The 14,640-nt window shown below is 39.2% G+C and overlaps 1 protein-coding gene across 1 annotated transcript in view; it reads left to right on the forward strand.

The window, feature by feature from the left end:
* Positions 1-14,640, forward strand: part of gpr158a (G protein-coupled receptor 158a) — a 128,035-nt gene that overhangs the window by 35,126 nt on the left and 78,269 nt on the right. The window contains exon 2 of the mRNA XM_062992017.1: positions 5,557-5,662. Coding sequence (XP_062848087.1) covers positions 5,557-5,662 — 106 coding nt within the window. The remainder of the gene's footprint in view (positions 1-5,556; positions 5,663-14,640) is intronic.

The following is a 14,640-nucleotide window of genomic DNA, read 5'->3' on the forward strand; positions in this document are numbered from 1 at the left end:
TAAAAATTTATTAATTTATATTAAAATCCCATTAACAAAAAGAGGCAGAAAAAAAACTGAACAAATCTTTGTGCTTATATCAAACAGGGCATGGTCTGACGCGTATTAGGGCCACTGTAAAAAAGTTTCGATTTCGAGAATAAAGTCGTATAAGTTTCAATTTCGAGATTAAAGTTGAAAGGATTTTGAGATTAAAGTCGAAAGGGTTTCGAGATTAAAGACAAAATGATTTCGAGATTAAAGACAAAATGATTTTGAGAATAAAGATAAAATGATTACAAGAATAAAGACTAAATGATTACGAGAATAAAGATGAAATGATTACAAGAATAAAGACTAAATTATTTTGAGAATAAAGTTGAAATGATTTCGAGAATAAAGTTGAAATGATTTTGAGAATAAAGATAAAATGATTACAAGAATAAAGACTAAATGATTTTGAGAATAAAGACTAAATGATTTCGAGAATAAAGTTGAAATGATTTCGAGAATAAAGACGAAATGATTACGAGATTGAAGTCGAAATGATTTCGAGATTAAAGTCGAAATATTTGGGCCATAGCAAGGTCCTTGTGTTAAAATGACGGATTTTCATGATTTGGTAAAGTTATACTTTCGTATCGGTTTCACAAATAAAGAAATCCACAATCTCCTGCACATCAGCACCAGTTTGTTATTAGTATAAGGTCGCTGAAACGGCTTTGCAATAAACTGAGTTTATTTAGAAGAGTGTGCGCCACCGGTATGCTTGGCATCTGCGTCGTCGCCAGTACTTCAGCCGAGCCTTATGGACTCGTATGATAAGCTAAAGCCGTATGGCATCACTATGAATGGTTGACTTCATTCTCATAATCATTTCAACTTTAATCTTGAAATAATTTAGACTTTATTCTCATTTAGTCTTGAAAAAATTTTGACTTTATTTTCATAATCATTTCAACTTTAATCTTGAAAAAAATTCGACTTTATTCTAATAATCATTTCGACTTTAATCTTGAAATATTTTCGACTTTATTCTCATAATCATTTCGACATTATTTCGACTTTATTCTCATAATCATTTCGACTTTATTCTCAAAATCGAAACTTAAAAATATTTTTTTTTACAGTTGCCCTAATATGCCATCATTGCATGGACCTAACTACTAAACTGAGTCAAAGTTCTTTCTTTTCCTGCATGGTTATTAAATCTCCACCATTAAAAAGCTATTTCTACAATAAAAACAACAAAACCTGACTGTTCCCCATTAAGGCACTGCATGGTGTCTTTTTTGTTACTATGTGTATCTCCAGTACAGTGTAAAGGGACTGTTGGGGGTCTATTGGCTCTTTCCTGGTTGTTAGCACTAATGGCCTCTCTCTCGGCTGCCTACAGTCTGTGAGGCGTTTTATTACTTCATTACAGGTGAAACTGGGTGGTGGTTTATTGACTCGTGAGCATTACGGGATGTCTTAACGATCTGCAGCAGCAGCAAGGGGTGAAGGACATGAATAATTTAAACAGACAAACACACTTGACTTCTCTTAAAGTACCACAAAGATGCCATTGTAATCAATTAAAACAGAGTTATATATGCATTTATTCAACTCTACTATCTGATTTTGTTCTGGTTGGGGTCACTGTGGGTCCAACACCTCTCAGAAACACTAGGTGCAAACAAGAATACAGAATAGACCGACTTCCAATCAAATGCAGGCCATCGCACTCACCTTTTCACTTATTCTATCACACCTAGGGGCAATTTAGAGTAGCCAATCCACCTTTTACATGTTTTATGAGGAGGGAGAACACTCAGGTACCCAGTAAAAATGCATATGGACAGGAGAAGATACAAAACTCACAGTAGGCAATCACAGACAAGAATCAAACCCAGGCTGTGTGCCACCATCTTACCCCCACTAGCTACAGCTTCACAATGTTCCTGCCTGAACTATGTCCAAAAAAATGCAATAGAAACATCTCTATATCTCTGCATCATCTTCATTTTTTCATCTTCAATAGCCAGTTTTTCTCTGACCAAGATTGCAGTGGGGCCATTGCCACCTGAAAACACATGGCATAAGGCAGGAATGCATTCTGGAAAGGACAATACAAACCCTCCCACTTTCACACTAATTCACACCTTTTGCATGTTTTACTGGGTGAGAGAAAATGGCAGTACCTGAAGTAAACCCACTCTGATTAAGGGAACATATACCATGCTCCCCACAGAGAGTATCAATAGGCAAGATATAAAATTGAGTCCCCCGAACCTTGGTGATGTGTGGCACCCATATATACACCGATCAACCATAACATTAAAACCACCTCTTTGTTTCTACACTCACTGTCCATTTTATCAGCTCCACTTACCATATAGAAGCACTTTGAAGTTCTACAATTACTGACTGTAGTCCATCTGTTTCTCTGCATGCTTTGTTAGCCCCCTTTCATGCTGTTCTTCAATGGTCAGGACTCTCCCAGGACCACTACAGAGTAGATATTATTTGGGTGGTGGGTCATTCTCAGCACTGCAGTGACACTGACATGGTGGTGGTGTGTTAGTGTGTGTTGTGCTGGTATGAGTGGATCAGACACAGCAGCACTGATGGAGTTTTAAAACACATCACTGTCACTGCTGGACTGAGAATAGTCCACCACAAAAATATCAAGCCAACAGCGCCATGTGGGCAGCGTCCTGTGACCACTGATGAAGGTCTAGAAGTTGATCAACTCAAACAGCAGCAATAGATGAGCGATCATCTCTGATTTTACATCTACAAGGTGGACCAACTAGGTAGGAGTGTCTAATAGAGTGGACAGTGAGTGGACACGGTATTTAAAAACTCCAGCAGCGCTGCGGTGTCTGATCCACTCATACCAGCACAACACACACTAACACACCACCACCATGTCAGTGTCACTGCTGTGCTGAGAATGATCCACCACTTAGATAATACATAAGCTGTAGTGGTCCTGTGGGGGTCCTGACCATTGAAGAAAAGGATGAAAGCAGGCTAAAAAAGTATGTAGAGAAATAGATGGACTACAGTCAGTAATTGTATAACTTCAAAGTGCTTCTTTATGGTAAGTGGAGCTGATAAAATGGACAGTGAGTGTAGAAACAAGGAGGTGATTGTAATGTTATGGCTGATCGGTGTATATTCAAACACAGGGAAGCAGTCCACACTTTTGTGAGGCACCCACACTACCTGCTATGCCTCCCCGGAGTTGGACTGGTCACTGGTAGACATGAGTGGGATTTTTATCCATAGAAATGTATTAGTCTAATCAGTGAAAAGCAGAAACACATAGCACATGGATTCCTGTCCTTCTGCCTTGCCAAATTTGGTCTGCAGTAGATGCATGGAGTAGCATAAGACTGACATGTTGCCTTCTCCTAACTGACAGTCCTGCTGAAAATTAATTTGCTCCATGTGGAAGTGTTTTTGTTTATCATGGTTTCTTCCTCCAGCTCATCTGTTTGCAACTTGCTTTCTGTGGAACCATAATAATGGATTCAGTCCCGTTCTGTTTTCTGCCCACTTAGATACCAGCATATTTTATTTTTATGTACTCAGTCGGTGTCATAACCCCGACCCCATAACGGCATCATGACAGAACTGCCCTGGACAAGCAAGATGTGTGACAGCCCTTTTTCCTGAGCTGACCCGATGTTTAGACCCACCGGTTGTTGCTTGTTTTTTCTGTCCTCAGCTTGTTTTGGGTTTTCTTTCTCTACTTACCTGATTGCATTCCACGTTCTCTTCTAATGCTGATCTCCACTCCTGACTGAGGAGAGCCGTGACTAACACACGCCCCCTCCGACATGTGTGCAGTAGCCAACTGCATCTTTTCACCTGCACAAGGCAGATGTATATGGGGCTCAGATTCGCACACGTAGAGCCACAGAATCAGCTACTTATCACAAATCGACTGACTCGAACTTCTCATACATTCCCGGCGTCTCAATGCATTTACCCGCAGAAGCTGAGCGTCTCTTCACTTCTATGGGGCTGCATGGGAGGGGTTTTTTCATTGCTTCGAAACTCGCCGGTCATTGGATAAATGCCACGATTTTACGCTGAGCGTCTCTGGGGGTGAATGGAGCTGTGGGCGGGTCTGGATGCTGAGCTTCTGCAAGATCACTGGAGGATCAGTGGAAAGGCTGAATCCCGTTGTGATTGACAGCTATCACTGGGAGCTTCAGTCCCATCGCGGATTTTGCGAGTGAAGTCGAAAGACAAACTGCAACCCATTTCAGGCCATTTTCTTGAAAAGGAACAGAGGGCAGAATTTATATATAAATAAATTGACAAATTTTATGATGTAAGCCGACAATGAGCTTCCCTTCTTTGAAAGACCAGCAGCCGCCACTGGTGTCAAGGCACAACCTGCCCAGTTAAAATAAACTTGCTTTACATGATTTTTGTTTAAACATTTAAAACAACTAAATGCAACAAACATTGCGGAGGGCAATGGCTAAAAGAACAAGGTAGTAGAAACATGCAGGAGAAATAGGGTTCCTTTAAAGGGTGGCTAGGCTTACTGTCCACAATAGCCCGACTGGAAGAAACTCAAGAGTTGAGCTGCTGCTATTCAAAAGGAGCAATTTGAATCTCACAACGATGTCCCATCGGATAAAGTCCACCAGGCTGACCCTAGACTTACTGGGGAAATTATAATTTTCACACTGGTATGTAATTAACTGGAGAAACCCCAGGAGGAGCTGGAATTGTGAAGTCTGGGCTGAACTCTGCATCCTGCTGCTACTGCTATTTGCAGTGTACTAATTAGACATGTTACTAAATATGGTAGACTGAAGTTTAGAATACAGCATGCTTCAACTACTGGGTTTGGTCCTGCCCTAATAAGACTTTTTACCCACCCACCCAAGTTTCTCCAGACATCTAATCTCATGGACTACAAAAAGCATAAATAGTAAACATTGTTTAATGTTGAATAAATGCTCTAAATGAATATTTTAATGTGTTCTTTTATTTCAACACTATCTAGCTAAAGGGTCCACATGTTTTGAATCATGCAATGCATTTTCAAATGTCAGAATGCAACTGATTCATCATCAGATATGAACAGCCATCTATAAAGAGTCAACCTAACATTTACAAATCTATTTTGTCTAGATGTTCTTTACCTGAAGATGGGCCAGTTTGATTTATCAATGTTTCCTGAATGCATTCCTTTTATGCTGTTCTATTTTTGGACTGCACATCTGCATCAGTCTAATAGAAGCAAACGTCAGTCACTACCTGTCAGGCCTTGGCACTTTCATTTTCATTTTCATTAGTCGTGTGGTTTGCTGTAGCATGTGTCATGCTGACCGGGGCTGTAAATCTGTCATGGCTTTAATGTTTCCATCTTATAAAGCTTTCACACTTATATAGAAGCTGTCAGGCTTCAGGCAACATGTTTTTCACCTGATGCAAGTTTTGTGGATTGAAAGCATTTAACCAGTGAAACCCACATTTCACTTACAAATGTAATATTTGGGCTGATTGACTCGGCTTCTCAACTCATAACTGAACCTTCTTTATCTTTCTCTCTTTCTCTCACAGGGGAGTTGTACGTTTGGATATCAATCTGCAGGATGTGGATATCGATCAGTGTTCCAGTGATGGCTGGTTTGGTGGAACTCACAGGTGTAACCTAACCAGCATGGAGGTCAGATTTCCTCTTTTTGGTAGAGCATTTGGTTTTAGATTTCTGAGAATCACAGTGGTACAGCTAATTCATATTAATGAAGAATATTAATACAGTTTCTTACTAGTTTTCTTACTAGCTGGCACCTGACATTCACAATTCCTGTTTGTAATTAACCCACCCCTGCATTTTCACTCATTGCTTTATCTTGTTAAGGGTCACATTGGTGACCACTCACACATTCACCCAATAACCTTCGGTAATTTAAAGCAGCCAGTTCACTTACTTGCATGTTTTGGCGATCAATATCAAGGAATATAAGCCATAGACAACCTTTAGCTTGACATTTAGTTAAAAAAACATAGGCATTAAAATTAAGTTTCTTTTATTTTAATGCCTATGTCCGCCTACACGGACATTGTCTGTTGGCTTGTCCATTGAGTTGGACGCAGAAGGGATTCCTTATAACTGCAATCACAACCTTTGCTGGCTGACCGATGGTGCCTGCACAGAGATGGAGGGTAATGGAGATCAGTGCGTGGCTTTCCGTACGCCGATCTCAATATGAACTTGCCTCGTACAGGTGAAAAGATGCAGTCGGCTACCGTGAACATCCTCATCATTGGTTTTTAGCATTGTTTCTGGTGTTATGTTTTGTTATGTGCTATATTGCTATAACTAAAAAAGAGCTAATTTGTGTTGGAAGTTTTTTTGCTCTTCTTTTGCTGCCTATATTCTAAGTAGAGAAGATACATAAAAAGACAGACAGACAAGTAGAATTGACAGCTATTCCATGCAAGTGCCTGTTGAATTCCTTTACAGGCACACATCATTTAATCTATTTAATAAGGTACTGATTAAATGATTACCTGAACCAAATCTTAAATAATAAGGAAAAGTATAAATACATTGTTGTGGTCATCAATATTCTCATGCAATAGGACAAGCTGGGTCACAAGAACAAGACTAGTAGTATCTCAAAAGTAACTACAATCAAAAGATTTGCAGTGGGAAAAAGAAGGGTCTTCACTGGCAAAGGGATACAGTGAATCTCTTGCATACATAAAGACGGCAATTCATAAGGACAAGGTCAAGAAGTATTTACGGACAACAGCCATAGACCAGCCAAGGGTGGAAAATGACACTCCACTGACTGGATTGACTGCCAACTGCCAACAATTAAAAACTATTGGAAGACGTAAAATGACCAAACAGCAACTGGGTAAAGTACACAACAAGGATGGTTCAAAAGATGCTCCAAGGGGGAGGACTAAAGCATGTAAAGCTAGAAAATGTGTGATTCATCTAGGTTAGTATTATTATTGTTGTTAATAGTATTATTATTAAAGTGGTGACAAGTGGATTCTGACTCTTGTTGACCATATGCACAGTGTTTCTCCAAAGCATCATGTCTACTCTTTGGTTCTTCAGGCTTCCTAATGGCTTGTTTATTTTAATAATGAAAAAACCCTCACCAATAATTAAACTGCCTTTCACATGGCTGCAAGTGTTTGGTCTTTGTTTATTGATAAGGTCCTTTTTCGGAAGCACCTGTGAGTAAAATGCTTGCACTTTGGATCCCTGCATGTATCAGTTACTGCATCACTCCACTTCCCCATCCATTCCTCTTTCCTTTGCTATGTGTAATTGAACTCTGCTCTGAGTGCTCTGTAGTCAATGGCTGAGTGCCCTGATGTTTGCCTGTGAATCCTGAGAGTTTCCATTTGATGTGCTGATGCAGAAAGTAGTTGTTAGTTGGAAAAAGGCTGCTGTCCCTTTTAGCAGTGGAGGTTATAAATAGTGCTGAGGACGGCATGGTTTGTGCACTTGTGGTGTAATATGATAAAGCCATCTTATTGTGCCTGCAGCTCTTCTTATGCAAATGAGCCATGATTCTCTCCTGTTATCTCTGGCTCTGCAGCACACAGAATGAATCAGTATAGAACACTATAGAACCACCAGCAGAGCGCCAGAAATTTATTGGTCACACAATTGAATAGATGCTGTAATAGTTATAAGTGCTGACTTCAATTATTTAGGCATTTTGAAGAATCATACACGACTGAGAACACATGCACATGCACACCTGTAGATTGCATGGGTAATTTTTCAAAATCAGCAGGTCAAAATACCAAAACATGATTAGTAACCAGAACTCCACACATGAACCTGGGAACTTTCAGACTGAAAGGAGTCATGCTGTTACATCTGCACAGATTCTACCTGTTAATTTAAATCCTGATGAATTAGTTCTAAGTGATGTCATCTGTTGTGATTCTCTCTGTCTAGTGCCAGAAGGTCCTGAAAGAATCAACTCAAAAGCTGCCGTTTTGTTAATAGATCTGAAGTCATACTTGCAAATGTGTAGTACTGTGAAATAGTATGAATCATATGGACATTTACAGTTGCAATTAAAATGATTAAAAACTGATCCCCAGGCAGGGCAGTCCGGGTGCATGTTCTCCCCGTGTCTGCGTGGGTTTCCTCCGGGAGCTCCGGTTTCCTCCCACAGTCCAGAATCATGCAGTCAGGTTAATTGGAGACACTGAATTGCCCTATAGGTGAATGGGTGTGTGCATGTGTGTGTATGTGTGTCTGCCCCCTCCAGATGGACTGGCACCCCATCCAGGGTGTAACTCTGTGCCTTGCGCCCATTGAAAGGCTGGGATAGGCTCCAGCACCCCCCGCAACCCTAATTGGATAAGCGGTTAAGAAAGTGAGTGAGAGAAAAAAATCTACGAACTTTCAGCACTTTGCAGTAAACCAATCAAACAAGAACCATTTAAATAGTTTAATATAAAAATTAAACACAAAATTCCACTTTAAATGACTACTGCGGTCTAAGAATTATTCAACTCTCTGAATAGAACCACCTGGACTTGCTTAAGTTTTATTGACTGTGACGTTTGATTGCAAGTTAGAAATATGACTAAATTACAGTCCAGAAAGTTAGGACAAGAATAACTGCCTTAAGCAAAAAAGTATTCAAAATGAAAGCAAATACACTGAATTCTTATAGAGATACATTTGAAAGCATAGTTCCCAAGTTCAGACTTACTAAACACTGAAGTTATCCATAACTGAATTACAAAACAGACACTTTTAATGACCCAAAAGCACAAAGAAAGTCAATACGCTCAAAACCGTATAAATAAGTTACAGAAATCTTGGGATTCTTTTCTGTATAATGGTAAAACAAAACTGGAACTTTTCAGGCCTGTGGATCAAGGGTATGTCTGGAGAAGGAAGAATGAAGCATACACTTAAAAGAACACCCAGCCTAACCTTAGGTGTGGCTGTGGCTCGGTGATGCTCTGGGGCTGCTTTGCTTCCTTTGGCAGTGAAAAACTGCAGTGTCTAGATGGATTCAATCAAGTATGAGGAAATCTTAGAAAAAAACTTAATGCCTTTTGTGAGGAAGCTGAAGCCTGGGTGTCAGTGGACCTTCAGTCCAATACTCAGAAGGAAGATATTGGATTGGTTCCTACAATTGCCTGACTTGAACCCCATAAAAACTTTTTGGTGGGATTTAAAGAAAGCAGTTGCAGTACACAGACCCTAGAATATTAGTGAACTGGAGGCAATTGCCCATGTAAATGGGTTAAGATTCTTCAGGCATGCTGCAAGAAGCTGTTGTCTGGCTATGCATCACGTTTGCAACAGGTCATATTAGCAAAAGGGTGCGCTACTAAGTGCTAAAGATGCTTGTCATGAAGGGGTTTAATAACTGTGAGACTGCAGTAGTCACTGTTATATATCAAGACACCACTTTTTATATGTAAGTTGTGTTGAAGTATTTAATGTGTTCTTATTAGATTGGTTCTTATTGGTTCATTGCAACCAACTTTGTAAATTTGGGGGGTGGAATAATTTTAATTGCAACTGTAACTAAAAGTCCACAAAGCCTGAGAAACATCTAACAAAGTGTATCAGGCATATAACAATTTTCTAACAGTACTGAGAGGTTTAAAGAGGTGTGGATAGCTTCTAATGGATAGCTTCAGAAAGAGAAAATGCCCCTCTTAGGGCTGCTTAATTGTAGTATTATAATTATATTATTTCCTGTTCTTGTTTATTATAGTAATGGCACATAATTAGTCCTATCTAGTTTTTGTCACCGCTCTGTAGTTTGTGTGTTTAAACTTACTGTATTTGCCTTTGTATTGGCTAAGTATGTATGAATACTGTATCACTGAGGTGTGTATTTTCTAGTGTTTTGCCAATCACCCTCTGTGCCTTCCTCTGTACTTCAAAAAGATCTCTTCACTGTTTAAAGTTCAGTGAACTCTGACCTTTACCTTGAAGTCACGCATAGACATGTCACATAAACATGTGATCCATTAAATGTAATATACTGTATATGTAGGCCAGCACCAGTATGCTTAACCAAGGTAGTACAAAACTGATAAAAAGCCACAAACAAAAAAGTGTAATGGAAAAATAAAAGTGGTGGCCAAAAATAACAGAAACAAATAAAAGACTCAAAAACATCTGCAGCCAACAAGGGAGAAAGTGAATAAAAAAGGGATATAACAGAAATGATAACCGGTTGTCACAATATGGCAAGCTGATCAGGTGTCTGTGACAACCAAGTTCTCAGCTAAAGAGGAAACCCAGAACAAAGACACACCACACACCACCAACTGTCACAGCCCACTCTCAGCATGGTTTCAAAAGTGGGGCTCACTCTGGAAAAGGCCTATCAGAGAAAAGGCCCTCTGGAGCAGCTTGCTCATCCATGGCAGTTTCCTAGTGACCCCGGAAAAAAACACAAATTATAAGTCTGCCAGCAGAAAACCAGTATGTTGCTTACAGACATGATTGGCCAAATCTAAAGGGGGTGGATGGATTGCTGTTCTGTCTGGGGTGTGTTACTGATTGCAGTCAGTGATTCTTTAGAAACCGGACAAGCATAAAGCAATGATAAAACATGAAAATGTAATAAAATTTAAAAAAGCAATCAAACGGCTTGGGGTTACTTAAAAATACATATTTTAATTGTTTTGTACTGTTTAAAATTTAGCACAGGCCAAAAACTATTTAAAAACCATTGTTATGTGTACTTTTTGTCTAATATTTTTCATATCTGAATGACCACCTAGGGCAGGTAATCATTTACTTAAGTGAACTTGAGGACATTCAAGATACAGATCTGTGGATGTCAATAGAAATTGTGGATATAACCAAGATGCTTTTTTAGGTTTTGGAGCGAAAGGCCATTATTTTATTTTAAAAGAGCTTGATTAATAAGGCACCTTAGGTTTCTAGTTGTTCTAGTTGTTTTGGTTGTCTTGTACAGCGTGCTTTATGGAATAGCTGTGGAAAATAAGGATTTATTTACACTGACAGTCTTTTTGCCAACAGTCAGCTGTAAGACAGTCAAAATGTATCTGCTTTCAAAATGCAGACAAAACACTGAAGGACAAATGGATTTTATTACCTGATTAATCAAGACGCAAGAAAAGACCTGATTTGGAGGTCGGATTGTTGTTTTTGAGAGCTTAAAGCCAATTTTAAAATTCTTAAAGGCAGTTTAAAAGCAAATTGGTTGTTTTTTCACAATGCTGTTTAGCATTATAGCCAGCCACTATGTAACTATGTTGTTTACAGGTTTACAGTATTACTGTGGCAACAGTAAGTGTGCTGTGTGGGCTGCTTTAAACCATATCAGCGTTAAACATCCTACGTGAATCCTGCTTTCCATATAAAAAGTGCCTAGTGCAAGCATAGAAATCTGCAGTGGGGTCACCTGAGATGCAGTTGAAGTCATATGAAGAATATCTTTTACAAAATCAATAATATGAATATGTACAGTACTTCTAGGCAGATAAATCTTACTTAGAAATGTAAAAGTTATAATATAAAGGTTTTTTGACATTCCATAATTGACTGTCTTTAGATTACCTATTTTATTTGGAACCCCTCTCATTCTGTAGACTTAAATCATAAGCCAATGGGGCGTAAAGGAGGTTTGTGGTGGGGTTAAAGTTTGTAAACCCTCTTAATTGGCTGAAAACCCCTGCCCAAAGTGTATATATATATATATATATATATATATTAGGGCTGTCAAACGATTAAAATTTTTAATCGCGATTAATCTCAGAATTTCATATAGTTAATCGCGATTAATCGCATTAAAAAAAATCTGTGTAAATGTTATAGAAAACAAGGATTTTTAAGTGAAATGTTACAATTAAAATGGTGAACACATTTTATGCTAAATGTACTGATGTTAAAAACTGCTGGGACAAGAGAAAACTGTAAGGGAGTTTTATTCACTCACATACTAGGCAGTAAATGTCAGATTGTAGTTTAGAATTTCTCCATCAGCGAACATTGTAGATCAGCGGTGCTTTAGGTGGGATAAGGCGTAGTTATTGTAACAGACTTTTCTGTGGTTGTATTGTGACAATGGTTTGATGGCCGTTTCTACACGAAGTGAGTGTGTTTTGACCCTTTGGGGCTTCCATAGTGCATGGACTAACGTGCTTGACTCAGCTTTCCGGTATTTGGTACCTTAACAGAATAAGTTAATAAAAGTGTTCTGCTCCCGACAACTTGTGAATATAGCGTGTATTTATTTCTTTATAAGTGCATCACTACAACGCTCGGTTACATTATGTTAACAAACCGCAAATGAAAAACGGTGGCAAGTCCGACATTAAAACGTTTGTTCTACCAGTCAAGTCTCAATATTAACTAGAATTTGCGTTAACGGCACTATTATTTTTAATCGCGTTAAATTGAAATCGCGTTAATGCGTTATTATCGCGTTAACTTCGACAGCCCTAATATATATATATATATATATTGTTTATGCATTTTCTCCCCTTTTTCTCCCCTTTTTCTCCTGACATTAGGGGGTCCAATTGCCCAATTGCGTCATGCTTCCTCTCCACTAATGCCGTCCCAACTCAGGAGAATGAAGCTAACCCACGCCCCCTCCGACATGTGGGCAGCAGCCGTATGTATTTTGTCATCCACACTAGAAAGGCCTGTGGATCAGCTCTGTGTACATAGAGACACACCCTGATCAACACACTCCTTCCACACCCAAGTGCAGGTGCCATCAATCAGCCAGCAGAGGTCGTAATTGCATTAGTTATGAGAGAGTCCCTATCCGGCTTAATTCCCCACCCCTATATGAACAACAGGCCAATCGTTGTTCATGTGGCTGCTCAGCCAAGCTGGCAGGCAGAGCTGAGACTTGATATGATGTATTCGAGATCCCAGATCTGGTGTGCTAGCGTGTGTTTTTACCGCTGCGCTACCTAAGCAGCCTACCCAAAGTGTTTTTAGAAGAGTGACAAACACTAGTCACAAAGCAGTCAGAGAGGTTACTCTGACCATCTGCAACAACTCAGTTCTCAGAAAAAAATTAAAGGTAGAGAACCCTTAAATGACATGGGGACAGTAACATGCGAATGGGACCACTGGCGCAGCTCATGGCCAGCGTGTTTTGTAACAAGGTGCTTGCTCTAGAAAAGGGCTATTATGCCAACTTCTGGGGCAGCTTGCTCATGCAGAACGGTTCTGTCGAGAAGGCTGAAAAAGGCCGACATGCTGACTTAGTTCCCAGAAAAAATATACAAAAAATGCTGCCATCCCACTCCAGCATTAAAACAGACTGGACCAAGCTTGGCATCATAGTTCTAGAGAAAAAGCAGATTGCCAGAGGAGCTAGAAAAAATTTGAAGGAGAAATCTTTTAACTGATCGGAGACTGTCAGTTAGGAGAAACTAACATGTCAGTCATCTGTGCCTCCATGCTCTCTCTGCCAGCCATATTTGGGAAGGCAGAAGGGCATGATCTCTACAGCAGGTGAGCTTGTTACAATCCTGTTATCTTCAGGCAGTAGAACACAAGAGAAAATGTGTTTTTGTAAATGTCATTATCAATGTGTCACTAGTCAGAAGCACAACCGTAACTCTGACCAGGATAAAGCAGTGGTAATACAGACAATAAATGAATGAATTGTTGTTGTAGGCACTTAGGAGGTGCAGTGGTAACTTGCACTACCTCTCTACCTCTGCACCTTGTATGCGCCCTCAACAACAACAATAATAAATACATATAATCACCAATAATGTGGCCAGTATACATACATGTGTGAACATGTGGTCAGTACATCTATAGACAGACATAGCTATTGTAGGTGCACATTTGAATCCACTGAAGCAAAAACATTAGTGAAATAGTCAAAAATATTTTTGTTCTAATTGCAAAAATGCCTAAGCTAAGATTTCATGGAGTAAATAGTTGCTTTGTTTACATGACAACTTACCCTCAAAAATGTCTGTGTAATTAACAGATCTGCCAGTTAGACTGCTCCCAGTGGACAGCCGAGATCAACATGAGATATTTTTGGAACCCATTATATGAAGACAAATTGTGTGTAATTTTGTCTGTCAGATACTGCATTAAGTTATATTAGGACAAAGTGATTTTCTATTAAAACTGGAGCTCATGCTGCAGATGTTTACTTGATTAAAAACAAGCTTTTTGTCATTGAAAGAGTTGGTAAATGTTGGATTTATGATGTTATTTCAGATATGATTAATTTAGTGCTTAAATGCTAAACTGGCTTAACTTATTTTGTACCAAGTAGGAATCGCTGCCTTTTTTCATACTGAGCATTACACACATCTCACACAGCAAAGCCCTGACTACACTAAATAAATAAATCATGCTAACAATGAAGAAATGTGATTACTGTTGGCAGTGTATATCATAAGCACTTATTTATAGTTAGTTATAGGTTTCTCATCAGATCACAGGGGCTTACCTTCCTGGGAACATCAAAGTTGCTATTTACAACTATAGATAGACAGATGATTTATAGATAGACTGATAAGACAGGTAATATAGAGACGTCAGTGTATAAGTGGTGTAAGTTCTAGGAAAAAATCAACCCTAATCAGTCCAACAACATTAGGTCTGACCAGTGGCGTAACTAGGAGCTCATGGGCCCCAGTGCAAAAAAAAAAAATATTTTGGGC

The sequence above is a fragment of the Trichomycterus rosablanca genome, chromosome 3 (assembly GCF_030014385.1).
Source record: "Trichomycterus rosablanca isolate fTriRos1 chromosome 3, fTriRos1.hap1, whole genome shotgun sequence".
NCBI lineage: Eukaryota > Metazoa > Chordata > Actinopteri > Siluriformes > Trichomycteridae > Trichomycterus > Trichomycterus rosablanca.